This window comes from Zootermopsis nevadensis, unplaced genomic scaffold (assembly GCF_977971745.1).
Source record: "Zootermopsis nevadensis isolate Lab colony 2312 unplaced genomic scaffold, Znev_1.0 Znev_ptg000028l, whole genome shotgun sequence".
NCBI lineage: Eukaryota > Metazoa > Arthropoda > Insecta > Blattodea > Termopsidae > Zootermopsis > Zootermopsis nevadensis.
The window spans coordinates 8,453,607-8,481,305 of NW_028259160.1; the positions used below are offsets into that span (position 1 = coordinate 8,453,607).

The following is a 27,699-nucleotide window of genomic DNA, read 5'->3' on the forward strand; positions in this document are numbered from 1 at the left end:
GAAACTCATGTCTCATATTTTCAAGCAGACATATATTTTATTTGATCATTCTTGTCCCATGTAATAAAGTAAGACAAAAATTGTTACTTTTTTATTGTTATTATTATTCAAAACGGCTGGCCCATGTTGCATATGATGATTTAGTAAGGTCCACTCTTAAGAAAAGGTTGAGGAAGGTGCATAAACAAATGCAACAAACTCTGGTACTGCACACTAAATACCAAGTTCTGAAAAATTATATATTTATATTTGTATTCTACAATGTTTTAAACACTTACACATTTCAGACATATAAAAATAAATTTGCACATCTATTATTACATATTTCTAGGTTATATCTACAATCTATGGTCAACAGCCTGCTCAAAATTTTATAACCTTTTTATGCAACATTGTGTGAAATAAAAGGCCATATAAATGAACAATGCAAGGGACCATTACTGACTTTCTTAGGCTAACAACTTTAATAATAACAGAGCTCATAATTCTGATTTTCAATGAAAGCAAAAAATCTAAAACTTATCAAGGCTCTCAGCAATAATGCAAGAACTCAAAGTCAAGCTAATGCTTTCAATAAAATAAAATAAAACACACACACATACTGAAATTTACAAGTCACTTTACTGCCTACTACTCTCCACCATGTGTGTAAAATACCAAACAAAATGTTAAGTCCCTTCAAAAATTCAGGTATGCAGAAGGATAATCTTACATTTGCAAAATAAAGATTATACTTTATACTGTATGCAGTCATTATTTTTAAATACTTGGTACTCACCTATAAAAACATATTTGACTACCATTATCAAAATAAACACATGAATTTAAAGAGTTACAATAATTCAAGGTTGGTATGAATAAAACCATGACAATGAGGAATGGTTTTAAAAATCTACATGTTTATTATAACTTTATACAATCTTTACACCTCAGTCCCATAAAATTCAATTTCATGTGCAACAACTTTTCAACTCCTTAACATATGGTTTAAATTCTTAAAACCCAACAGCAAGTTAACACATCTTTTGGCCTCAAATAATATATTTAGGTTATAAACTGAGCAGAAGTTAAAAATCAACTGCTCTTATAACCATCTCATTAATTCCAATGCTTATGCACTGGAATTAATGATGCTGGCTAAGAGAAGTTCTGAGTGATCACCCAGACACATGCCTTACACTTTCTCACATACAGGTAGCACAAAGAAAGACAGTGATCTCAAGATTTCAATGAAAAATACTTTAAGGGATCCCTACTACATAAAGAAACTTTAAGCATCTACTTTTCACTGCACATAAACAATTCATATGGAAAAGGTTTTACAATTTATTTTGAGCAATTTATCATAAAAAAGAAAATCAAATCTATGACAAGACTATTTACACTGAGGCAGAGGTAAGTTATACAATGTTAAATTATAATTTAACATTGTATAATTATCAGCAATTTTGTAGTCCAGTATCAATAATATGCATAGATATGCAGTCCAACTAAGATCATAAAGGTTTAATAAAACTTCTCTTCCTCCTCTTCATTTCCATTTTACAAGTCTATGGTGTAGAATTGTGCACAGGTGATTCATTGATCATGATATAACTTGATCTAAAGTATATACAGTGTCCCTCAAAACATTTGCCAAACTTCAGGTGGTTATTCATTGCCTTATTCTGGGTGAAAAATGCTGTATCAACATGGGCTGAAATCCAAACCATTATGTAGTTATCTGAAACATCTATTCCCATTATCCCTCTGTCCTGAGTTCCCCTTTCTTTTAGAGCACTTGCACATGTGGCATGGTCTTATTAACAACCACCAAACTGAGTCAATTTGTTTCTGAGGGATGATTAACTACTACCTACATTTAATACAGGGAAAGTGACCACTTCCTTTGAAAGACTTCCGTTTCCAAGTCAGATTAAACATGTGGCTGCAACATGACAATGCTCTACCTCATTTTGGTCAAGTCACACAGGACTTGAATTGCCACTATGGAAATCTTTTGATTCATCATTAAGGTCTACATGCCTGGCCACTCTGTTCTCAAAACTCACAGACACAAAATGAACTCTTACAGCACCTCATGTATAGTTCAGTTCTCATATAGAACCATCATGAAAGCAAACAGAGAGCAACATGTGCCGTTCTAAAATGAGCTCACTTATGAATAGCCAATGCAGATCATTTCAAACAGAAAGTCACTTAAGTATGAGTATTGTCACAAAGTACCTTGCGTAGAGTAAGAAGAATACAGTTCCTATGTAGCTGACTCATTTCTACAATTAAAATAATTTAACTTAATCTGTGTGTTTCTTCAACTTTCCTTACTTTCTGTTCATCGCAACTATCAAACAGTTGAGATTTCAACCTATATTGACGGATCATTTTTCATTTGAAATAAATCAATAACTAGCTACCCAAAGTTTGGCAGACACAAAAGTGGGACACACTTCAATGCTTTCCCTTGTACTACACTTCAGTAACTGTTTTATCCTAGTTCTCAGGTGTGGCTGCTTCAGGTACTGTCTGCACTATCATCTTCCGGCGTACATCATACATATAGTTGTTTGACTTGAAGATCTTGCTCTCATAGAATGGCTTCACATCATGGATATCAATCAGCCTTGCCTGGAAATAGAATGTAAAACTCACAATACAGAATAACATATGTGCTACAAATATCACCCACAACCAGACATTTGCTACAAGAAGTGGATTAATATTTCTTACTGCAGTAAATGTGTAATGGGAATGCAACAGTGGCTCACATTCAGTATTTCAAGCCTGAAATACTATTCTATTGTTTATTGTATATCTGTGTAAGTGTTTCCAAACTCATTGCTTTCAGCTGTACATCCCTTCCTTCTGCATTCAAAGGCACAATACAGTATGGAAACAAAATAAGAGAAGCACTAACACAGCAACAGTGTACCCACATATGGTGCAGTCATAACAGCATATTATGTAAATACAGAAAGAACATTATATCATTCTTTACATTTTAATTTAACTGCTGCAGAAACATGAAAGTACTCACTCGATCAATAAGATCCTTCTCACTGATTTCAACAACTGCTGCATCTGGTCCCTGTACACAACGGATATATGTCAGCTGATCCAAAGCCATCTGCCGTAAGATGTAGAATAGTAACTCACTGTTGTCTTTCTTAAAGGACAGGTACTTCTGGAAGGTCTGCAATAATTTAACAGACAAATTTGAAGACCCAAAAGCATGTATCACTGGATTGGTAACATGTTACCAAATTACTGTAGCTCAGAAATTATTAAATGATGTTTATCAAAAGCTTCTGACGTGTTATCTGCAAAATACTCTCTTCACATGTACACAATTCTGTTCAATTTTTGTCAGCATACCAATGTTATTTCACTTGGGATATTGTACACATTCTTCAATTGGTACAGTTCACTGCTCACAAATTTATGGCTCTATTTCAGTAATTTTGTCTAATGTATTCTTGTAGATGGTTCACCAAACTTTTGGAAGAACATATCACATACACAAAAGAAGAAAATATTTAAACTTACACTTTTCATTGATTTCATGACACTATACTTTTGTGTCTCAACAAAACTTTCCAACATCATACGGATAGCCATGTTCACATCATCTTCCTGTACATAATCTCGCAAGTGAATGCGTGCACTGGCCTCAGCCATTCGAATCATACTCTCAATATGTCGAACTGTGATGGGTAGACTGCCAGTTGCCTAAGAACAAGTTTGCTGTCAGTTTCATCTTACATAGGAAACCTATAACATGTCAGCATTCCTTTGATGGAAACATAACTCCAATAACATCATATATCAAGTTGTAAAGAAAGAAAACAATGCATCATATTTCATAATACAATTTACAACATCATATAACTCATACACACTAATTTTTTGCTGTAAGATCAAGAAACAAATAAATCCCTGTCTATTTCACACATTCCATTCTTACATTATGACTGACACTGATCAAAATTTGATCACCAATATCTGAAATGGAGAGCAGCAGGTATAAAATCATCTGTACAAAACAATACACTGAAACACCAATGTTTAAGAGACTTACAAGAGATTCTTGGCGCAGTTGACTGTACATCTTTGCCACCTTATCCTGATCCATGCGCTGCAGTTTCGGATGCACATTCTCACGAGCATAAACAATGTACTTTTTAAGTAACTCCTGAGGAATAGGCTGCACATCACCAAGTGCTGGATCAACAGGCATCTCATCTTGATGGTTACCCCTGTTAGGATGATGTTTCACATGTGATGCCACCACAAACTGTGCCAAGTGTTGATCTTGCATTGGATCCACTTCATCTCGTACAACACACAGCACATCAAATCTTGAGAGAACTGGTTCTGACAAGTTTACCTGGATATATGCATAAAAGTGGCAAGTCAGAGTAATTGTGAAGTCTGGTTCAAAAAAGAAAATATTGCCTTTCCTGCCTTGGTTATAATTTAATCCATTACCCATAATTAATTTATTACCATTATTGGCTCTGTGACATAACAAAGGAGTTTGAATGATGGTGATGTGCAGGCAGAATCTAAAAAGAAGTGGCAAATAAATTATGCAGCGGTAACAACATGTCTTTGCCCTAATGAAACAATACCTGCACCAGCCATTGAGAGCAGCTGTAATGCCATGGACTCTACTGCCCCAAAACTTGTCAGACGAGTGCAAACTGTATGTTATTCAAAACAGGTAAGCCCCAAATTCCAGATACACAGTATCTCTAGAAATGTTTGTTTAGCACCGACTTTTCCATGATTAGAAGTATGTTACTATAGACTCACATTTTCTGAGAACGTCATGCTAGCATCATAGCGACCACCAATGGGGTTAGAAGCAGCAATAACTGAACACCGAGCCTGCAGTGATGTCACAATTCCAGCTTTTGAGATTGATATGGACTGCTGTTCCATAGCTTCATGGATTGATGTCCGATCCTGATCATTCATCTATAAAATCAAACCATTATCCCCTTTTAACTACATACACACATAATACAGAATATTTGTCACATCTTATTTTATTAGACTAGCATTCTAACACAATTATTCTCAAAGAAACAATCTTCACAACTACCACTTCATGTGGTAGAATCACAGATGTGATATATATAAAACTGGATACTGTTTATGTACAGTATACAAGACTAACAAAGTTTTCAGTGATGACATTACAGTAGTAAGTCCATTATTAATAGAGTTCAAAACATTCAAATAAACATTTGTTATTTTCAGACAAACTGCTGCATTAGTCCTATCACTCCCACAGCTGGTCACTGCACAAGTATATTAACATTTTTATTGATGTCTATTTGCATTTTTCAGTCACATCAGAAACAAAATAGAACATAAATGCTCTCTGACAATCAAATAACTGGATACTTACCACTTGATAGTGACCAACAGCAAAAGTGTGTTGCAGTGGAACACAGCTGACATTGAACAGAAGAAATTACTAAGCCATGCTGCCAGATGTAACTTTATGCAATTATAGAAGACTTAGTTTGCAAAGACAATGAAATGATAACACCACCACATTTATACAAATACAGGAAGCAATCAAAATCACCCATTATATAAAAATAATAAACAAGATCTTTCTCTGGGCATGGAAGACTAACACAATAGCTACCTTGTCAAACTCATCTATGAGGCAAACACCCTGGTCAGCCAGCACCAATGCTCCAGCTTCCAAAGTCCACTCCCTTGTAGCTGGGCTGCGTTTCACATAAGCTGTCAAACCAACAGCAGATGCTCCTTGACCAGTCGTAAACACAGCCCGAGGAGCTATCTTTTCAACATACTTGAGAAACTGCGATTTGGCTGTGCCAGGGTCACCACAGATGAGTACATTGATATCGCCACGCACCTTGTGTTTCTGGCCTGAATATCAAATATTACACTCACATTTACATGATCAGGCTTACATTCCTGTCCCAGAAAGAGATCCAAATGAGGACAAGTTTTGAAAAATAAAACTTAACATATATCACTTTGCTAATTAGGATATTATACGTGCTGACAAAATAACTACACAGTAGTTTGCATCTAATTTTTATACATAATTATCCTGCTTTTCAATTCATTTGGTCCAACATATTAAACTTGTTATAGCACTCACTATCAAAATAAAATGGAAACTACAAGCAAAAGAGAATAAGGAACAATGCATATTTCATAATTCCTGGCCTTACTGGTTGGCAAGCTTCATGAAATAATTAAGATAATGTTAAGTGTCTCACCAGGATTCTTAGACTCTCCACCAAAAAGAGCTAATGCAATGCCCCTCTTGATGTACTCATGGCCATATATGGAAGGACCAATACTGGCTACAATTCGCTCTCCAATCCTGTAATCCTTTGAGAGTCGAGTAATGGCAGCAACATCCTCATCAGTCAGTGACTGTACTATCTGCTTACAGTCCTTTACTATCAAGTGGTTGGCCATTATAACAGTTGAGAAGACAGGGAAACCCTGTTCAGTGTTCAAGGATCCATCATAGTTGTTGGTGTAGATTCCTGTCACATCAATCTCATCACCAGGTTTGCAGCGATCACAAAGGTCTGCCAGCATGATAATATCCTTGGAACGAGGAATTCGTCCTGCTGGGATACGGCCTGGAGATTCTTGCAGAGTAATTTTCTGGTAATTGCGATACACTGTTTGCTCCATGTTAATCTAGGGAGTAAGGATAGGTGTAACTAAATTAAAATGCAGTCATCTACAAACAGAAAGTGATTTCTAATCTTGATGACCAGTTTTAAATACAAATCACAATAGGATTCATCTTTTATCCCAATGAAAGTTGTCCTAACAAAGGGAGAATAATGGGAGCAGTACATGGCTCATGAACAACTTTGCTTTGGCTATAGTGCCAGACAGAAAGCAGGTACTCACATACAAAGTAATGGCAGCCTACAAATGATCTAATGGAGGTCCAGTACATAAATTATAAAGTTCCAGAAAAAATTATTCATGAACTATTTAAAGAAATGCTTACTTATAGTTCTACTAAGTTAAAGTAATTATAATATAGTCACTTAATGACAGTAAAATAAAACAATGACAAAGAATTTCATTATTATGCTATTCTATATATAAAACAAACACTCTACACTGCCAACATGAATATGAATAAAGCAGAACTAACATACCATCATGTTTCCTCTTTTCAGGAAAACAATGTCCCTCCTGGAGATGGCTGTCTTATGGTTGCAGAGCCATATAGTGTAGCAGGAATTTATCATTTCAGAGGTGCTTGCTGCCACCATCATTAAACTTCTACCAGACTACAACCCCTAAGACAGTTATCTTCATACTTGACATGAGAATCTCAAATACTACTTAATATCTCTCTTACCATGAAAGGACCATTGCTTTGGCACTCAGGGCAAGAGCCTGGCTTTACTTCAGCATTCTGAGACTGAACAAATGGGCCCAACACATAACCACATTTGTTACAGTCATACTTGACAACTGAAAGCTGTGGAAGAACACCTGTTGTAGCTGTCACCACACCAGTTGTGCGAACAAACTGGTTCAAATGAATCTTTCTGTAACAGGTAAGCATTATATTTCAACCCTGGATCAAATGAGTTCATGTTTACATTCAAACTGAACACACAAATCCTGATATTGCATTTCTTTCCTCCTCCCAAATTACTTATGAATGTGTTAACAGAGCAAGCAGAATGTTTATTGAATATATTTCATTACTAGAAACATACTCTACATAAAACTTATACTCGTGAGATCGATGAACTTTACTTTTCTGCTACTTTCAGGAACTACCATATTTATGTATGTGCATGTTGCATTTGAACTTATAATTCCAAAGTTCCAATCCAAAAATAGGGGTTCAACATACAAATAAGTTAGGTTGTTCTCATGATTGAAAAACTGTAAATATGTGACACGAGAGTTTTCAGCACATTTGACAGATATCTCATTAGTTTGCATGAGCATCTCATGGCCATAAACAAAGTTGCAAAAATATGCAGATCCAATGAAAAACGTTTTAACAAAAATGCAAAGGGATTTACATATACATAATTCTGGGCAGATTTTTTACAACCAAGAAATGTACAGGACCACAATGAGCTATCACAACAAACACTATGTTCCTCCATAACTGCTTCTCTGCATATCCTTTTCAATCCATTATCATTCTAACATTTGTAGTACCCTTCAGATAGAAACTGGATAGGCTACAGGATTAATGTACAAATGTAAAAGAAAAAATTCTGCCCCTGTGAGGAATTACACTGTCTGCAGCCCATAGCCAGGCTCTTTATTGGTTAAATTCTTCCAACATATACCAATAATACTCTTATAACATGCAACTCATAGGATGGAGAAATTTCCCAATATACACCCACCTGAATGTACGTAATTCTTCCACAAGAGGCAAGTCAGAGATGCGGACATGAATGTCTGTTGTAACACGGTCATAGCTTGGGAAAATGCTGAGTACAAGCTGTGTGGCTACCTCATCAAATATGGCAAGCATTTCAAATGGTGCCTCTGGCAGAAAGAAGGCAAGCACCTGCTCTTTGGATGCTAAGATGGGAAACTCCACCACAAAACTTGACCTGTTGCTTTCACACATACGTCGTATTCGCTCCTTGTACAAATAATGACCCTTTGAGTTCACGTAGTTTCTCAAGAAACTTTTGAAACGATTTGCAATTTCAGTGCGAGGTCCCAGCATAGAAACCCATTCTTTTATTGTGTGACCTTTTGTATCTTCCAGATTCTCAATGGATTCAATCATCTGAAAGAAAACTTAATTTCATTACAGAAAAATTATTCAAATAATGTTTGATAAAGAAAATGATATGGTTTATATTCTGATGAAAGAGAAACTACATAAACATAATTAATGTTTCCTTTTGAAAGTATGGCATACCTGATATTCAAATATTTATTCAGTGCAAAATAAAGCAGGCTTCCTTATCAAAATACCCGAACAAGTAATTTACTTGGACATGTGTGTCTGCATGCCTTTTATGAAAACCCTCTGTAGGTTACACATCAAACCCACTATTTTATTGGGTATTTTTAAATTACTTTACAGGCATCAAAATCAATGATTGTTTGGTGAGACTGGGACACCTTGATTATAGCTATTATATCATAACTTAATAATCACAGATGTCAGACTTATACATTTACTTTCTTTGTTTTGTTCATAAAGTTAATTATTATACACCGCGAACTTTGCTTTCTTTTATCTTTCTAGATTTTATTGCAGACCATTCAAGATCTACAAAACACCTGCTGCATGATTTACAAATTTATATCACAAATACGGTAACTAATGAAGTGTTACAAACGGTTCCACCATGGCAACAGACATAAACCACAAAGAGTAAGACTTGACTTACTTCCTCATCCAGATCACCAGCAGCTGCTTTTTCAGCCCTCTGTCGTTTTCTTCTCGGTGCTTCTTCTTCATCACTGTCCTCTGTAATATAAGCAGACTTGCAAATAATAACAAGTCATGTTTCTAACTTAAACATGTTATATCACAATTTTTGTTTAACCTAATTAATCATCATATGAATATTCTGACCATCTTAAGTGCATCCCTTGTCACTATGACAGCATATCAGCTTCCAGATCGAGGAAAAGGCCTCCAGATATAAAGAATAGCTGCAAATAGACTACATAAGCAGTCAAGGGCAGGTAACAGCTCAAGCTTGGGGGTTAAGGATGGAACTAACTACCTACTATAAAAAAAAGCAAGGTACAAACCAAGGCTGTTGAGTCAGTCATGGAGTCAGAAGAAATTTTAGGCGGAGTCAGTAAAAATGCACCGACTCCAACCTCGATATAAAATTTTTAGAACAATCTCTATACCGTGTGAGCCTCCAGTTGCCTCACGCTTAGGGAGATTCAACGACATGTTGAGCCACATGGTGTGAGAATAATGCTTTGTAACTTTGACTCCGGTACCTTAAGAATACAAACTGTCTACAAATCAACAGATTTCTGCAATAACCATTAGAAGTATATTTAAATATAGGTTATAAGTCTAAAAAGTAGGCTGATGATTCAAGTGGTGGTGATGAAATCTCTTATGGTGCCATTTACCATTTTAGTAGGTTTAAAGTAAAAGTAAAGTAAAGCTGTTCCACTATGCGTCATGTAGGCGTTTGGGGGGAGAGGAGTATAGCTTCTACTCATTCTTGACCTCGGCACTAGATTTGGGTGAGTGGTCAGCATCACGCCCCGGCCGTGCTTTACCCCCAAAAAGGGACCCCAGTACCCATTGGATAGTGGGCTGGGTGGGCCCCAGAGCCGGCCTGGACGCATACTTTTAGTAGGTTTACCATTATTAATACATATTGAGCTTTTATGAAGGAGTCAGAGATTTTAGTACCGATTCCACAGCCCTGCTACAAACGTTACACAGCTTTGGACTTGAACAAATCTTTTGAAATGACCTAAGCAATGAGAAATGGGCATGAGGTTTGGAACTAAGAATATCACGAGTCCCTATAGGTCAAATTCAATAAAATGGATCTTAGGGAAATCAGGTTTGGAAATGTGGATTAGATTTGTCTGGCTCAAGTAATGAACCTTCAGGTTCCATAAAATGTAGGTAATTTCTGAACTAGAAGAATACACTAATAGATTCTCAGGAAGGACTCTGCTCCATGGAGTTGGTTGGTTGGTGAGTTAGTTATAAATATTCTGAAACACAATTTCCACTCTTGGGTATAATTATAATTAATGTTCCTAAAAAGAGGTATAGTTCTACAAACGTTGATAACAGAATGAAAAATTCAATGAAGCAAATGTAGTGGTTACAAAAAGCAGAAAGGAAATACTACAATGCAGCCATCATATATCCTCCCCATATGAAGAACATACTGAACTGGGACATATCACAAGGAGTAGAAAGGCCATGTCATGGCATAGCCACTGAATATCCTGCCAGTATAAAGAATGTGCTGATCTGAGACATCTACTGCACCCCACTTTGCTGCACATCCTATTATACAGTAAAATATACATTTTCAGTATGTAAGTAAAGTAAAAACAAAATTATGTGAGTTTGTAACAAAATAATATAATGCATACCATAAATAAGTTCCAAATCACCACGCCGAGTAAGAATTTCTTCCTCTCTGTCCCTCCGCCTCATGACTGCCTCAGCTGCTGCTCGCTCAGTCTGGGAAATGTCATCATATTCTTCATCATCCAATACATCAGGCTCATATCGATCCAGAGCTGGCATTGGACGATAGTCCCTATGATTACAGAAATGTTAATTATATTTTCTTCTGGTTTTCAAATATGACAAGCAGTGATTAATCATGTACGTTTACATAGTGTCAATAAAAAATATGGAAACAGACAAAGTTACAGACACTGATTATAGAATAATGGTCAACAGAACTAAATGAGGAATATGTAAAGCATTTTCCATTTTTTAATCTGGTAAAATGCAACACAGTTTGAAACGTTCGAAACCAGACAAAAACATACTAAAGGAAAGCAACTCTTGCTATGAAAGTGCACTGTTAGGATAAAACATTTCACAGAGCACCAGCACAACCAAACTTCAAACAGAATACAAAAGGAAGAAATAATTCATCAGTAAATAATCTTACGCCTCCAAGTTATCTCCAAATAGTTCTTCTCCATCTTCTTCCTCCTCATCAGCATGCCTTCCATCACTTTGTGCATCTCCTCCAAAAATTTCACTCTCATCTTCAAATGGCTCCATATCCGGAGCTGGAGATGTTATTGCTTCAGGGCGAATGCCCCATTCTGACACTGGAGAACCTGGTTCACTCTACACAAAATATATGTATCAGTGAGATTGCAGCAATTTAAATATTTTATATAAAACAAGTTTATATTTTTGAACACTGACACTTCTAAAACACTAAATTAGAAAACTTAAATGTTTATACTCACAGACATTATATATGTAAAATCAACACACTACAACACACAATGACCCCTAACATACACTGTACAAAATCGCGCGGGATATTATTACCAATGCGCTATAATCCACAGATATTCACATGTAGTGAAGAAACAAACTATGATTTGGTGAGTGTTTTCCGTGCCAAATGTGTTACCAATCGGACGATAAATATGCTATTCATGAAAACTTTCATAATTAGAAAATGTTGTCTTTATGAAGGTTATAGTGCTCATGCAGTCTCTTCTCCAATGCTTTCAACTAAAGGATATGTTACATCATATTTCTATATGTGTTACGAAAATGCCATAACAAAATTATGACACTGGCAAAGTAGAAAGAATCAAGGTTGGCAGAAACCCCATGCAAAGCTTAATGAACTAGCCTATTCCATCAAATTGTTTCTGTCTTAAAAGTCGGTTTGTGAGTATTTATTGTAACACTTGAAAAATCTGTTCGGATTTATTGAAATTATGGTTGTTTATAGTAAAACCAGTGGAAGAAGAAATAGCATCGATTTTGTGGGAAATATTCTTACTGCAAATGAACTATTTACATTTGTGATACGTGGTTGGTATCAGTGTTAATGTTGCCAACTTAGTGCTACACATGGTAGAAGTAAATTGACGGGCATGGAAGAAAGTTGTGAATTGTAGTGGAAGGAATCTGTGTTTTTAGTATATAGCAATGGCTCCCACAATTCAAACTGCCCTAAATGCTGACAAGCGTCCAACAAGACCTGGTGAAAAACGGTATGTGATGCTAACTTACATAACTTTTCCAAATGTAACCTAAAATAGGCATGGTGATTTAAAATTTCTTAAATGAGAATTCTTTGTTCCAGATCTGAGCTGGTGTGTAGAGTTAAATATTGTAACACACTTCCAGATATACCCTTCGACCCAAAGTTTATAACATACCCCTTTGAGTCTACAAGGTGAGTTCCTTGGGATTTGATTTAAAAACATATTCAGTGTAGTGCCATGCCAAAAAAGTCTTATGTTCCAGTTTTATTACAGTGACTTGCTACGAACCTTTGTAATGACCAGTAACAAATTATGTAACCCCATGGAGTAGTCTTTCTTGAGAAGCTAATAACATTGTCAGCTATACAAAAAATTTCCCATGCTTTATGGAAGCTGAATGTTTATTACTGTCTTCATAAGAGGCTTTCACAACAGGTTTCACACCTGTATAAAACAATTAAAATTATATAAATTATTTGTATTTTTAGATGCCAGTAAGATATTAAGTTAGTTTTAATATATGTGAAAAAACAAGTGGAATTGTATGTGTTACAGATTCATCCAGTATAATCCTACATCCCTAGAGCGCAACTATAAGTATGAAGTTTTAACAGAACATGATCTTGGAGTTACTATAGATCTCATCAACAGGGAAACATATGCCAGTGATTACAGTGCCCAATTGGACCCAGCAGATGAGAAACTTTTGGAAGAAGATGTTCTCACACCTCAGGATTCAAAAAGGTTAAATATTTGGTCTCTAGTTGCTACTTCCTCAAAGTCCAAATAAAAGATAGAGTTACCAAATATATCTAGATGGTTTAGAAATAGGCACTTAAGCATAATCCTGTGTGGTTCAGGATGATGATGTTGATAAGTTAGTACTTCCATTACTTGTTACCCTTAATATTCATTATTATATTCTTGCACAGGTCACGCCATCATGCTCGAAGTGTGTCGTGGTTGCGGAGAACTGAGTATATTTCAACAGAGCAGACTCGTTTTCAGCCTCAGACTATGGACAAGGTTGAAGCTAAAGTGGGTTACAGCATCAAGAAGAGCTTGAAAGTGAGTAAATACTATGTTAATCTTACTGTTTGGAGGCTAAGGTGTCAGACTCTTCTCCCATTTATTTTTGTGTTATTGTTCAGCTGATCCATAATTTTTCAGTGATAATGAAGTGCCATTTTGTTACCTCAAAACTAAAAATCACTTTTTTGCCTGTTTATATTATTCCATGGATATCAACTCAAACTTGGACATGGTCCTTGTAGTAACTGATTTCTCAACAAGTAAATAACAGATGCCATTTAAAATCTGAAGCTGAAAAATATTTGTTCATAGTGTTGCCCAGTTACGTGATACAGTGTGAGGTTAATGGATACAGTCCCAGAAACACAAATCTTGAGTTAAAAATTTCAGAATTGTAATAATATTGAGAACTGTGATACTTATGAGAACATCAGTACCAACAAATATAATATTTCAGGCTGTTTTATTTTCTGAGATTACAGATTGAATAACAGAAGGTTATGTTTTATGAGTATGCAGTGAAACAAAATAACTAGTGATGAATAAGTTAATAAAATTCATCTCTAATAAATACATTACATTTGGAGTTTTAATCCTTGGCAGATGTTCTCTGCATGCCCACTGCAACTCCTTTTATGGCACTCTCATGAAGAAAACTTGCACCAAAGAATGTATGAAAGTCCAGGCTGTGGATTTAAATATTTCAGATACTGTATCAGATTCATAAAAGATCCCTCCCACCTTATACGGTTTGATAATGCAGGCACAAACATGGCACTTCTGGCATGAGGTAAAGGCATCCAGTGAAAATTATTTAGTATTGAAGGATAGGTCTTTATAACTGCTACTGTTACAATTATCTTGTGTTGTAGGATGAAACATTGTATATGGATCGTGACAGCCAGATTAAAGCTATTGAGAAGACATTTGAAGACTCCAAGAAGTCAATTGACAAGCATTATAGTAAACCAAATGTTGTACCAGTGGAGATTCTCCCAGTATATCCGGACTTCAAGGTATGAACACCCACATATTGAAACTCCACTTTCACCTTAGATGTGACTTAAAAGCAAATTTCAGGTGTCTCATCTTCATGATTCATATTTAACCTGTTTGGAGATCTGATGTTAGCACTGCCCACAGCTGATGAAAGGATAAAAATGGTTCATAATTTCAAATAAATGTGTGAAATTAAATGTTTATAAAATTCATTTTTATAAGTGTTGCATGAAATAGTTTTGGTTTGTTGAATATTTTCAAAATCCTTTATATCAAACTATAAGATACCTTTGACAGAAGGTGATCCTCCCTTTGCACTGGAAGATTTTAAGAAGGTACATTTATTCAGCACAAACAGCCCCACCCCCCTTCTCTTCATAATGGCCCATTTTAGGTGAATAGAATGTTTCTGTGGTAAAACTTGTATCTAGTAATAGTTCTTTGTCTTTCCTCCATTGCTGCACATTGGCCCGTGGATGGCTGTCATTTATTATCCTCTTTTCTTCTAATGATACCTGCTTTTGAACTATTGTTACATTGATATGGCACTGTGAATTCAAACTGTTCGTATGTCCACACATTCTAATTGTGTTTCAGATATGGAAGTACCCGTGTGCACAGGTTATATTCGATTCAGATCCAGCTCCTACAGGTCGACCTGTACCTGCACAGATTGAAGAGATGTCCCAGGCAATGATCAGGTAAGTTCAGATATGAACTTATAAATACAGAAAAGTACAGGTAACTGAATATTCATTTTTGGGAGATGGTAGTTTATTTTATTGCATTACAGGATAAAAAAATGTAAAAATATAAGTATAATTGGCCACTGTGATATGTGAGAACAGATCTTGCAGGTTGGATGGTTCAGAAAGAATGGTATATATATCCATTATGATGAAAATCAAAGAAAAATATATGTATAGTAGGAACAAATTCTCATTATAACAAAACTGGTGGAATCTCCATTAAATGTATAAATTTAAGGTGTTCCCTAATTCTGGATACATTTTTGTCCTCGCCCCAGTTAGTGTTTAATTTTCTTCTTGTAATGTTTTCCTCAGATAAATGTTCAAATTCATTGTCTCCCAGGAAACATTAAATGGGAATTTTCTCATTCCCTTATCATAATTGAAACATCATGTATAAAACAAGGGAGTTTACATGATGGATGTGGTATTTTTCATCGTATCTTACCAAGCAGGCTGATGTAGTGATAAGGAGTGTTTTGCAAACTGACATGATGAAAAACAAATGTAATGATCACTGGTTAGATGAGTTGTTGACATGCATTCTTTAAATTTTCATTTGAGTTATCTTATTTTAAAATATGGTGAAGTACTTTAACTATTCTACTTGTATGTACAGGGGTGTGATGGACGAGAGTGGTGAGCAGTTTGTGGCATATTTCCTGCCTACTGATGAAACCCTTGAGAAGCGTCGCAAAGACATTGGTAACTCAATAGAATATGAGGATGATGAGGAATATGAGTACAAGATGGCTCGAGAATACAACTGGAATGTGAAGAGCAAAGCATCAAAAGGCTATGAGGAGAACTACTTCTTGGTCATGCGGCAGGATGGAGTATACTATAATGAGCTGGAGACTAGGTATGGTATATATGTACATGAAGGCCACAGGGTTGAACTTCAATGGATGTAGGGGTATCTTCTCTAACAATATGCTTAGCATGCTGCCTATATCCTCATAATCATCATCAGATGCACATCCTCCTCTCCAGTATTATGGCAATTAGGCCTTCCAACAGCTGATTCATTACTATTAGCTGAAACTAATTGTGTTTCATCTTCACAGGAATAATCTTCTTCTTAAGAACTTAAGCACTAAACAGAATCATATCAAGCAGAAAAAGAATTATATATATCTTCATATGTTTATGGGTACAGTACTAATTGTTGGTTCATCTAATCAATCCCACACATTACTTTATTCTAATCAAGGACAGACTATCATTGTATTATACAATGCACTCTTTTGTTTTCTGTTTCCTTTTCCATGTTTCTGTGATATAACTTCCACTGTACATTGTTGAGAAGATGAAAGGTTTCGTAAATTATCATTCAGCTTCAAATTGTTCATACTTTTCGAACAGCATAGTTCATAATTCACATGATTTGTGGCACCATTTATTTTCTTAAATCATCCATCCCTTTCACATTCATGTTTATATTGTTCAATTTGTGCTTTGCTGAATTATTTGTTTGCAGGGTACGCCTGAGTAAGCGCAGACAGAAGATTGGCCAACCACCAAACAACACACGTCTAGTAGTAAAACACAGACCACTCAACGCACAGGAGTTCCGCATGCAGCGGTATAGAGAACGTCAGTTGGAACCACCAGGAGAAGAAGAAGAGGAGGATGAGGAAGATGAAGAACAACAAACTCAAGACGATGCTGGTGACCAGGAAACTGTGGTCACCAATGACCAAGATGATGCTAACAAATCAGGTCAGTCTTTAGTTTGAGGCTGCAGTTTGGTTCTCCACACTTTTGCCGTGAGGCTTGTAGAGATAGTTACTAGTGTGCATGTTCCAGAGATTATGAATGAAGACTTGGAAAGGAGGAGACACGCTGTTAGCAATTGATGAAGTTACTAAGGAATAAGAAAATACTTGGACAAAAGATGGCTGACAAATTTTGTACACAATATATGATAAATAGTTTGCTCCAAAAAATGATTAGGTCTACTATATAAGGTGGTACTCTTACAAAGAACAGGTACATACTCCGCAACTTTGCCTTTTCCAGTGTGGGAGATTCTGCATGCAAAAAAGTTTAAAAAGTGAGGTGGAAGAAATTTTTAAATATGTGTACAGATGGGTCCCAATTGCATGTCAGCTTCTATCAGTGGTATGATTGGAATTGTCTGCTTCCTTACAAACACAGGAGATAGTACAAATTATGTAATACAATATCCTGGAGACTCAGGAAATGGACAAAAGAACCCTCACGATATTCAGCCACAAGATTTGACGCTGTTACTTGAAGGCATCAGGCAGCACTTTCATTGTGATTGATTTATTTCAGATGAAGAAAGGGATGAGGAGGCTGAAGCCACTGCTGAGGGGGACAAAGAAGAGGAGGAGGAACAGAGGAGTGGCAGTGACAAGGCAGACAGTGACCATGAAGAGGAAGCAGAGAAAAGTGAGACTAGTGCAAAGGAGGGGAGTGATGGAGGTTTGTTCTGTTCTGTAATAATTTGGACATATACAGTGAAACCTCTATCCATCGGTCCCGGAACTATCGTTTTCCCGGATGCATCGTCCGTTTTGTTCGGTCCCGAATACATCCCATATAAAATAATGTTACATTTTCCCGCTTCTATCGTTCCTCGAACTATCGTTTTATCGCATCGATCGTTCAAAAATCTCAGTCCCGGCCCACAATTTTCCCGCAATGATCGTTTCTGAGAATTTAAAATGCTGGGTTTTGAGATAAATTAATACCGAAAGACGCACAATGTTTTTGGAATACACAGTAGTGGTAACCTGTTATGTCGCCCAACCAGCACAGAGGTGCAGAGGTGATAGTTGGATCGAATGGCGGTGCTCATTGTCAGAAATTTTACGAGTTTATTTAGGGTGCACTCATATTTCGTTCCAGCGATGCCAGATGGCATGTGCAGTGTGAATTTCTTCACAAATGCTTTTATTACAAGTACAAAGGAAAGGCTGGCGACACTTTTCATTCTTCTGGTTCATCTCGTTTCCAGTGGTTCAGGGTCTTCTACAGCTACGTTTCGTTGAGTTCGGCAGTAATAGTATTTCCATTCTTCCTGTTATGGTCCGCGAAGGGGGGCGGGAGTGGTGAGGAAGACGGCGAATGCGAGCCCGAAGCTGTGCCGAGTTTTGCCGAAGCATTGGCAAACGTGAAGTCGTTCTTTTATGCGCGTAATATTAGTGAACGTGACGAGGAAAACATTCTGAACGTGGAAAGGGCTCTGTTTGGCCCAAAACGTAAAGTTTCGACAAACCAGTTGTCCATAAAAGACTTTTTTGGTAAAAAGAAGTAACTTTGAAAGAGAAACATTGTTTTTTTAAAAAATTTTAATGCTTTCCCGCATCTATCGTTTTCCCGTATCCATCGTTTTATTTTCCCACCCCCGCCGAAAACGATGCATCGAGGTTTCACTGTAAATGTTTCGTTAATTTTCAGAGCTCAAGTAGTAGCCTGGGCTCAAACTGTAACCTGCTGCTAGCAAGTGACTTGTAAATAAGTTGTGGAAGCAGAAATGTGTTATTAAAAATTAGTGAGCATTTTAAAGTTCAATAATTATAGTTTAATGCAATTGTTTGATTAATTTCAGCCTTACATTAGATCCTGGGTTCAAATTATCACTGGATACTAGCACAGAACTGTAAATAGTAGCCAGAGCTACAAATCAGATGCTTACAGTATGTTTTAAAAGGTACTGCAGTATCTGCTGCTGTTAGATTTGAGGTTCTCAAGGTGGTCAAAATGTTGACTATTCTGGCTGCCAAGATTATTTAGCACCAAATGAGGAACAATGTAAAAGAATATGGGGGTATTCTGTTTCCCTATACAATAGAAATTACCTGGGGATACTGAAAAAATGAAACAAATCTCAGACAAGATAGCTTAACCCTGGCTGGAACCTTGAATGTGAATTAGGAAGGAGCAGGAAAGGAAAGAATTACTACATGTTTGTATCAGGATTAAACAAAACTGAAATCAATTAGTAATTGACCTTCACCTCCAGCCACTCCTTCTCTGGCCTGCACTCACTTGTCAGACACCATGTCACTGTTCTGCCAGTCTACTGAATCTTAGCAGTGTTAAAAATCCAAAGAACCAATAATTATTTCAATATTCTTCAAATTTTCAACTACCAGAAATCTGATAGCTAAATACTGGGTTATGACCTTGCGTTGGGTGTCACATATATTATGGCCAGGCTCACTCCTTTGCAAGTTGGAGTAGAACTTGTTTTGCTGCAGTGCACCAAGTATGGAGTTCAAATATTTTTGGTCGATAAATAGTATGTTTGTTTTTTGGACAGAGTGCCTCTTTTATTAATTTAATTGTTTTTATTGCAGGTGCAAGTGGTAGTGATGATGAGCAAGCCCAGTCAAAGAGTTCGGGATCCCGCAGCTCATCCCCTGGCAGTCAGAAGTCTCGATCGCGGTCCAGATCCAGATCCAAGTCTCAGTCACATTCTCGATCTCCCTCGGGAAGTCCCAATAAGAGTGCCAGTGGCAGTGGCAGTGGTAGCAGTAGTGCAAGTGGCAGTGAGAGTGACAGTGGTGAGGGTGAGAAGTGAGTTAGTCAGAGAGAGAATAAATGTTTTTAAAATAAGCACAGTTGAACTGTCTCTATAAAATGTTAATCTTTTTGTAAAATACCAACAAACAGTCATAAAAATGAATGTCTTTTCTCTAACTTTTTTGCTTCAGAACTTGTAATAATGCCGGCTATACTAGCAGTCAGTTTCCAGAGAACTCGCATTATTCTGAATTCAGGCTTCACAGTCATGTTTATGCAGCAGGCTTTTATCCTAGAAGAGGAGGGCATTTGTTGACAATATGTAGAAACTTTTGCCTACATTAAATCTGTAGTGTAGCTTCCCAGTGTTATGTTGATTCTTGGTTTTTCTTGTATGCCACTTTTTTATTTACATTGGGAGGAGATAATATGATCCCCAGTGCAATGATATAAAAGCACATAATTGAATTTGTCGATGGCCACAATGGACCGAAACTTGTTCTAGTGAATGAAATGTGAACTGCGTGTGTGAAAAATGACATACAAGAAAAACCAAGAATTCACATTAAACATAATTTTTCCCATGAAATGTAACAAGATATGGCTTTCTCTTTAGATTGTACCAATTTATATTGTTAAACAATAGTTGTGGCTTCTTTCTTACGCAAAGAGAAACCTTTTAAAATGTATTTACACGGCAAAGGAATTTTGTACTAACAACAATTATGCAGAAAACAGTAGTCATGTTATGGCAATCAAAAATATTAACAGTGCTAGTGAGAAACAGCCAGTCACAGAATACCTCATTATCCCTGAAACAGTTAAACTTGTCTATTATTATTCTTCTATGGCTCTCCGGTCTGTATTCGGTCCATGGCCTCCTCAATTCTCCTCTTCCATTCAGTCCTCTGTTAGGTCCGTCTGTCCGAGGCTTTGATTTAGGTTTCGAAACATCTTCCTTTTTAAGGTGCAAGGTTGTTAGCCTTGTTTGTCTATACCATACATTATAATAACATTTCTTAAAAACAGCTCTTCCTACAAATAATAGCAGAATGATATACAATGGTTTTTATCTGAAACACTTTTCTTATGGTGAATATGTTCAAAATAAGTATATTCCATATTTTCTGACAATCCCATTAATTACCACATTTCATCAGAAGAAAGACTGAAGACTGGTATGGAGTGGCAAAAGGGTTTTCATGTTATGACCTTATAAAACTTCAGTTTATCCTTTTACATGGTAAAACTCTGTCTTATTAGACAGCTTCCTTTGATGTGTGGCATAAAGTTTTACTTTCATGGACATTATTGAACAAGATACAAGAGAAACTATGGAACTCTTCGGCACACTATTAGACTTGCCACTGATTGTTGACAGCCACAGAGTAACAAAGTGGCAAAAGAATAACAAGAGGGAAGAGAAATGACTAGTGAGTACAGCAGGAAAATCAAAAGCTTTAAAAAAAGGATAGGGCAGGAACATTTTCCCTTTAGAAAATAATGTAATTTTTCTGAAGAATGTGCAGAATGTTAATGTTGGTCTTCTGGGTTGCAATGAACTATCCATCACAGACTTGCCAGGACTGAATGGTTCTTCATATGAAACTTAACAAGATCGAGGAAGTCAACCAAAGCTTTATTCACCGAATGACTGTACGTTCTCATCATTAATCTTGGAATGCTTCAATACTGAGCACCAAACGTAGAGGTATGAAAAATTCTTCTGCAGAAGTTTAGTATGAATTAAAAATTTGTTTGGGGATGGAAGATCATGGCAGTTAATGTTTTAATCAGAAGATGAAAGATGACGTAAAACAGTACCTGGAAGCAAAGAATTGCAAAGCCAACGTCCTATGCAACAGTGTACATTTCTGTACAAGATATGTGAATACATTAACAAATCTTAGACATCTTACCAAAATAAATATAAAAATCCATAATTGTAGGACGGGAAAATGTGCTTAACATCTGAATGAGGGCAATGTTTAAGTAATATTAATTAATTCTAAAAAGGCTAATATTAAAGGCCAAGGCCAATAAGGATTCTAAGTGTCCTGAACTGCCACTGATCAAGATATCTATCCTTCAGAATTTACAAGAGTTACAGAAAGATATTCATAAATGTCTATTTAGGAATCTCATTTTGATAACTGTAATATTTTCAAATTTCTATAACTTTGGAATATCTAAAGCATAATGAGCAAATCACATTAATTAGGAAAAACTGTTTTCTATTATTTTAATTAATGCAAATATATTTGGTGTGACATGACCTCCTCAAAAAGGACAGTTTCATAGAGGGAATAGTTAGTTAATAAATAAGAAATTTCTGTTATAGTAATTCAGTTTTGTTCTTGGTATTCCTTTATAAGTCATAATTTGGTGAGAAAATTAAAAATCTGCACCTGAAAATTGTTTAAGTTAGGAAATAATAATTTAAAAAACATTTTCCAAACTGTCAATTATCACTATTGTTCTTCATAAAAGGTACTGTATGTATGTGGCAAAATCACAGATCTTTCTATTCTAACTGAACGATGTTCAAAATCAGCCTTGGATATACGTTACTTAATAAATGTGTGTACGTATATATGTTGCACACTCGTTAAAGCAAGTGTTTCAGAAGTTGTTAGCTCGTGTACTATGCATGCAACTTACAACTACAGCAGGAAAATCTTTTAGTTTAGAAGGCAGTAAGATGGCCGTCTCTTGGATTATAGCACCGTGCAGTCTGGTAGAACTTTACCAACTTCATGATAATAGGGGCAGCAAGGACCTCTGAAATGTTGGTAAACCCAGAAGACAGCTATCTTTCTTTCATAAGTGGTTCGAATTACTATATAATTTAATTAAGATTTGAAGTTTTCACAGCGGTGAGTATGAAGATTTCTGTCTTCTGGGTTGTTGCGCTGTGTAGTCTGGTTAATGTTAACCAACGTTTCAGAGGTCATACTGCCTCTGTCATCAGGGCGATTCTTAGTATGAAGATTTCTGTCTTCTGGGTTGTTGCGCTGTGTAGTCTGGTTGATGTTAACCAACGTTTTAGAGGTCATACTGCCTCCGTAATCAGGGTGATTCTTAGTATGAAGCTTTCTGTCTTCTGGGTTGTTGCGCTGTGTAGTCTGGTCGATGTTTACCAACGTTTCAGAGGTCATACTGCCTCCATCATCAGGGCGATGAATCGACTATACTACACAGCGCAACAACCCAGAAGACAGAAATCTTCATAATTTAATTATTCTGTCACAGTACAAAGCCTAAAATAGTCAACTACAAATCATAATGAAGGAAATGTGATATTTATTTGGTCACTTTCAACTAACAAGAACCATGGCATTCAAATGTTCTCTGCTATCTGTCTTGGGTGTGGTGATGTTTCTTGCTTTTCTTACTGCATTTTTTATACTTCAGTTTACCTTCATCTGCATGGGGCTTCATAACAACATCTTCAATATTACTGTGTGATGAAGTAATCTGTGGGACTCGTACCACTGTACTCAGTACTGAAGTCATGGGTGTGTAGTCTCTGTAAGACTCATCATCATCATCATCATCATCATATGAGTTTGCATTATCTTCTGTTGTAGTTACCACTGGAGCATGAGAAAGAGTACCCTCCTCAGGAAATGCTGCAGTTTTATTTTGATTAATATTCCCTCGTTTACCTTTTTCCTTAGAATTAGTATTTGAAGGATGATGCATTTTATTCTTCTTCTTTTCTGAATCATCATCTGATGAATAAGATGATGAATCACTTGAAGTTGATGAATCAGAGGAGTTACTGCTTGAAGAAGTGGAACTAGAAGTGCTGCTGGAATCACTTGAGTCACTAATGTCTGAAGAAGAGCTGGAATCATCACTGTCACTGCTAGTGCTGCTGCTGCTACTGCTGCTGATGTCACTTGAGTCATCTGAGCTGCTTGAGTTAGACTTCTTTTTCTTTTTCTTCTTGGTCTCAGACATTGCCTTCACCTGCTGTTGTTGCCTGAAACACAGAGTAATCTTCTAACATTTATGTAATAAATAGAAAATTACCAGTCAAAAATGATGGAAGTATCTAAATTCACACTTTATAGAACACATTTTTATTGAAAAATCTAACAGTTCCCAATCAACTAATCACACACGGACAGCACATAGACCCCATACCATGATTTTCTTGAAGATGGCTGTCTTATGGGTTTTAGCATTGTGTAGTCTAGTAGAAGTTTGCTGACGTTTCAGAGGTGCTTGCTGCCTACATCAACGAGTACCTCTGAAATGTCGGTAACTTCTACCGGACTACATGGAGCTACAAACCAGAAGACAATCATCTTCGTATTCATTGTCTTAAGAACCTCAAATCCCACTTCATGGTTATCTTGTTTCTTACATGATATGATAATAGTAACTGGAAATAGTAATTAAAAAAAAGTTCACCAACCAACCAACCATCGATGATGCTAATAACTGCCAACTTACTTCCATATTCTGCGTGAACATCAAATAAGTCTAGTAGTCGTTTCGCATTAACAGAGAATTTAAAATAAAAGACGGAAAAGATGCTGATCGCGAAGACTTACAACGGAAACTTTCAAAACAAAATTCGTAACAATAATTACTGGTAGCTCGGCCAGGAATAGGAAGTTATCGTATATAGAAAAATGATTATACAAAAATAATACTCCTTCCTGCGTACGAATCTTTCTGTTCGATATACTAGCTCTGAGACCCATCCAATGGACAGGGAGGGCTTTCTTCACAGTGGTAAAACGTATTCGGGCGGGGCTCTTACTCAAGCACAAGGATAACTTTAACATTCCTGCGGAAGAAATGTGTGTGAAAATTCTGACCTTGCCGTCGCAAGATTTATTACTTAGCGCTTCGAGCGTATGAAAAAGCTTTGCGCCTTCAGAAGTGTCAGTATACTTCACGCCAATCAGCAGTGTCAGAAAAGAGGCCGCACTACATGGAAAACCGCACAAAACGAGAAGAAATATCAGTTTTGTTTCTTTGTGGTTTATTTAACGACAATGACAGGAGCTCAGACGAAAGCGTTGAATGATAGGATGATTAATGAATGGTGAATCGGAAAGGATGTAAAGAAGCGGTCGTGATCTAGTTTGAGGGATTATCCAGGCTTTTTCGTGGACGGACTGAAGAAAACCACAAAAACTTGTATTAGGATAGCCTGTTTACGGGGCCAACATTTGAACCCGTGACCTTCCAGTACAAAGCACATGTGCTAAATACTGGCAACGACCTCTGCCATAAATTGTTTTTGCAAGGAAGAAAGTCATTACCGGCACAAAATTCGGTATATCGATGTTCATATTTATATGGTTGTATTACTTAAGGTATTGCTTCTTAAGCGCAAAGTGCCTTAAATACAGTAATTTTATTGCGTATTTCAAGCGGACGCAAAACAAAATCTAAGCTAGCGTTTCTTGCAAAACTCACCGACTGACTGACACTTAAAAGCAAGTTAACTAACTCACTGCTATTGTGGAGCCCATTAGTTTGATAATCAACCACTTAGCCCATCACAACAGGCCAGTTCAACCAAATTCAAACACCTAATACTTATTTCCTTAATACTAGATTTTAATAATGCCTCAGCACTATTTTTAAACTCGCTTGACGCTATCCAGAGCTAAGGAATCCAGTCTACACCTTCACACACCATTTATTTCAATTTTACCATTATCCTCCCATACTCTGTATTTCATATCCACAAGACAACATACTCTATTCTTAATGCTGAGTCCACCGAAACATCAACGAAGTAAGATTTATGATACATAAAAATGGTAGACACAGACGTTCAGCAAACGCATTACAATGGTTTTAAAAAGTGCCACAAAGTAACGATATAAGTATTGTATAATATAACAGTGCATGGAGTACAGCTGGATCTGACACTACAATGATGATAAAAGGGCAAGATTTTCATCAGAAAAGCAGTTATATAGTAATACAGAAAAAAGTTCACAGGTTTTAAAATGAAACAGCTTGTCGTACGGAGCAGTCGGGATTTGGTTTGTACTGGTTTTCATGTTCTTTCCTTTTTCTGGGTCCCTACACCTCCCAATAGTTCAGGTTTTCTGACAAAATCTAAGCAAGCGTTTCTTATCTCCCCCATATGAAGTTTCCCATTCGCCATTTTATTTTATACACTTCGTAAATAAATCAGCAAAGCAAGATAAAATACAATTAGTAGAAAATAAAATCACTTCGAACAAAGCAGAGTGGAGGTTGCAGCTAGTTTTTTGAACATCCACTATAAATCAGCAGGCCCACATCAGGTACGAACTGAAAACACAGGGCATTAACTAATCACTGTAAACAGTAAATACTCTACAGTAGGTTATAAATGATAAATATTAGTCCCACATGGCACCATCCTCGCTCTCAACATTAATAATTTCACGCCTCTAATGAATAATGACTTGCTACAGTCGGGCGGCGAAAAAATAAAACACTCAAATCTCAAAACTAGTAAAAAGTTTGAATTCCACTCTGACGCCACATGAAGCCCCGATTTTTCACCAACACAAAATAACACTGAACACAGGAAACGTCATTCTGGCATTGCTGGGTGTCATAAATCACTGATGTGAGGTCGTCGTGGCGCGTTTAAATATGAAGCGTCTCACTGGGAAGGACTCTGTCTTGAATCCAGCGTTAAGAATAATGTATGCTGTATTATGCAAGTTTTATTTCCAATGGCGCCAAACGTACTAAGTCAGTTTTTCCCGTTTCCATATTCTTACACTGCGATGTAATGTAGTTACGTTTCAAGATAGAAATTAAAGAAAGAGATTTATAGTTTATTCATGCGGACAAAAGTTTTATTATAATTTCTTGAGTGATTATAATGACAACGAAGATGATAAAAATAGCTAATGATAAATTCGGAGGGCGTATAAGTGGTTAAATACTTATAATAAAAGAACGACGAGATGTTCTGAATGCGTTTAACAATATCCATCCCAAGAAAAACAAAATTAAGTTATATTTAGAACGAAGTTGCTGAACCCACAAGCATTTCTAGAGTTTCAGTTTGAATGGAAGAGTAATGTTTCTGTAACAAAATGTCCAACCAAGTTAGTGTTTGCATTTCCTCGCCAGTGGTGGACGATGACATTAGACAGGTCTTTTTCGTAAAGTGATGATGTATTATTTGTGCGCTAAACTTTGATATCTAATGCACATAGGAAGCCTAACAACATTTAGACAGACCCTACCGTAAAAGAAGTTACTTTTAAATCAGCGCCAACACCATAATTAACTGCACACATATAAAACCAAATAATATGACACTGACGTAAATTCCGCGGATCTGTTTATTAGTTTTAATTTAAAGTTGCAAAGATTAAAATAAAGGGATGGCTCAAGTTAAGGCTGACTAATCTATGATGTCATTACCGTGATGTGACATATAATATACCTCCAACACAATTAATAGTTAGCTTGTGACCGCACCGACGTATCGCCGTCTGACGCTCAAATGGCGATTTGACAACAGCCCCCCGAAATGCAACCAGCAGCGCCAGATACAGAAGGGAGGGATTAGGGATCTTGAAATCTCGGCGCAACTGTAGTCTCCATACATGGAAGTCGTTTCCATCCGCAAACTTCGAGCGAGTAAGGAATGCCCTGGTTACAAGATCATAACAACGAAGAATGCTCATTATGTTCGTATAGATTATACCCAGAGACG

The 27,699-nt window shown here is 36.6% G+C and overlaps 3 protein-coding genes across 5 annotated transcripts in view; 1 reads left to right on the forward strand and 2 right to left on the reverse strand.

Annotated features, from left to right (window-relative positions):
* Positions 1-218: 218 nt before the first annotated feature.
* On the reverse strand, positions 219-12,210 carry Mcm2 (DNA replication licensing factor Mcm2). The gene is made up of 13 exons (XM_022069174.2): positions 11,959-12,210; positions 11,649-11,833; positions 11,116-11,285; positions 9,414-9,493; positions 8,406-8,800; positions 7,388-7,580; positions 6,270-6,705; positions 5,660-5,910; positions 4,813-4,977; positions 4,076-4,384; positions 3,544-3,726; positions 3,035-3,190; positions 219-2,625 (listed from the first exon to the last, which is right to left on the reverse strand). The coding sequence occupies exons 1-13, from the start codon at positions 11,962-11,964 to the stop codon at positions 2,491-2,493; spliced, it is 2,664 nt and encodes an 887-aa protein (XP_021924866.1). The 5' UTR covers positions 11,965-12,210; the 3' UTR covers positions 219-2,490.
* Positions 12,211-12,507: 297 nt separating this feature from the next.
* Positions 12,508-20,356, forward strand: atms (RNA polymerase II-associated factor 1-like protein antimeros). The gene is made up of 10 exons (XM_022069175.2): positions 12,508-12,723; positions 12,816-12,908; positions 13,273-13,461; positions 13,650-13,785; positions 14,622-14,765; positions 15,346-15,449; positions 16,117-16,359; positions 16,978-17,219; positions 17,799-17,948; positions 19,829-20,356. The coding sequence occupies exons 1-10, from the start codon at positions 12,659-12,661 to the stop codon at positions 20,050-20,052; spliced, it is 1,590 nt and encodes a 529-aa protein (XP_021924867.1). The 5' UTR covers positions 12,508-12,658; the 3' UTR covers positions 20,053-20,356.
* A 2,921-nt stretch (positions 20,357-23,277) lies between these two features.
* LOC110832308 (uncharacterized) overlaps positions 23,278-27,699 on the reverse strand; it is a 74,760-nt gene continuing 70,338 nt past the window's right edge. For all 3 annotated transcript variants that reach the window (XM_022069186.2, XM_022069185.2, XM_022069189.2), the window contains one exon: positions 23,278-23,982. In XM_022069186.2, the coding sequence (XP_021924878.1) occupies positions 23,349-23,982 (634 nt within the window). In that variant the 3' untranslated portion in view covers positions 23,278-23,348. The remainder of the gene's footprint in view (positions 23,983-27,699) is intronic.

What these genes read in the sequence shown, in the direction of transcription:
- Mcm2 (XM_022069174.2), bottom strand. An exon ending in TGATTTGGAACTTATTTATG is followed by an intron (nt 9,494 to 11,115) that starts GTATGCATTATA and finishes CTTATATTACAG; the next exon opens with AGGACAGTGATGAAGAAGAA. An exon ending in TGGAGAGTCTAAGAATCCTG is followed by an intron (nt 5,911 to 6,269) that starts GTGAGACACTTA and finishes TTTGATATTCAG; the next exon opens with GCCAGAAACACAAGGTGCGT.
- atms (XM_022069175.2), top strand. Translation starts at nt 12,659, where the DNA reads ATGGCTCCCACAATTCAAACTGCCCTAAATGCTGACAAGCGTCCAACA. An exon ending in ACAAGACCTGGTGAAAAACG is followed by an intron (nt 12,724 to 12,815) that starts GTATGTGATGCT and finishes TCTTTGTTCCAG; the next exon opens with ATCTGAGCTGGTGTGTAGAG. An exon ending in ATGTCCCAGGCAATGATCAG is followed by an intron (nt 15,450 to 16,116) that starts GTAAGTTCAGAT and finishes TTGTATGTACAG; the next exon opens with GGGTGTGATGGACGAGAGTG.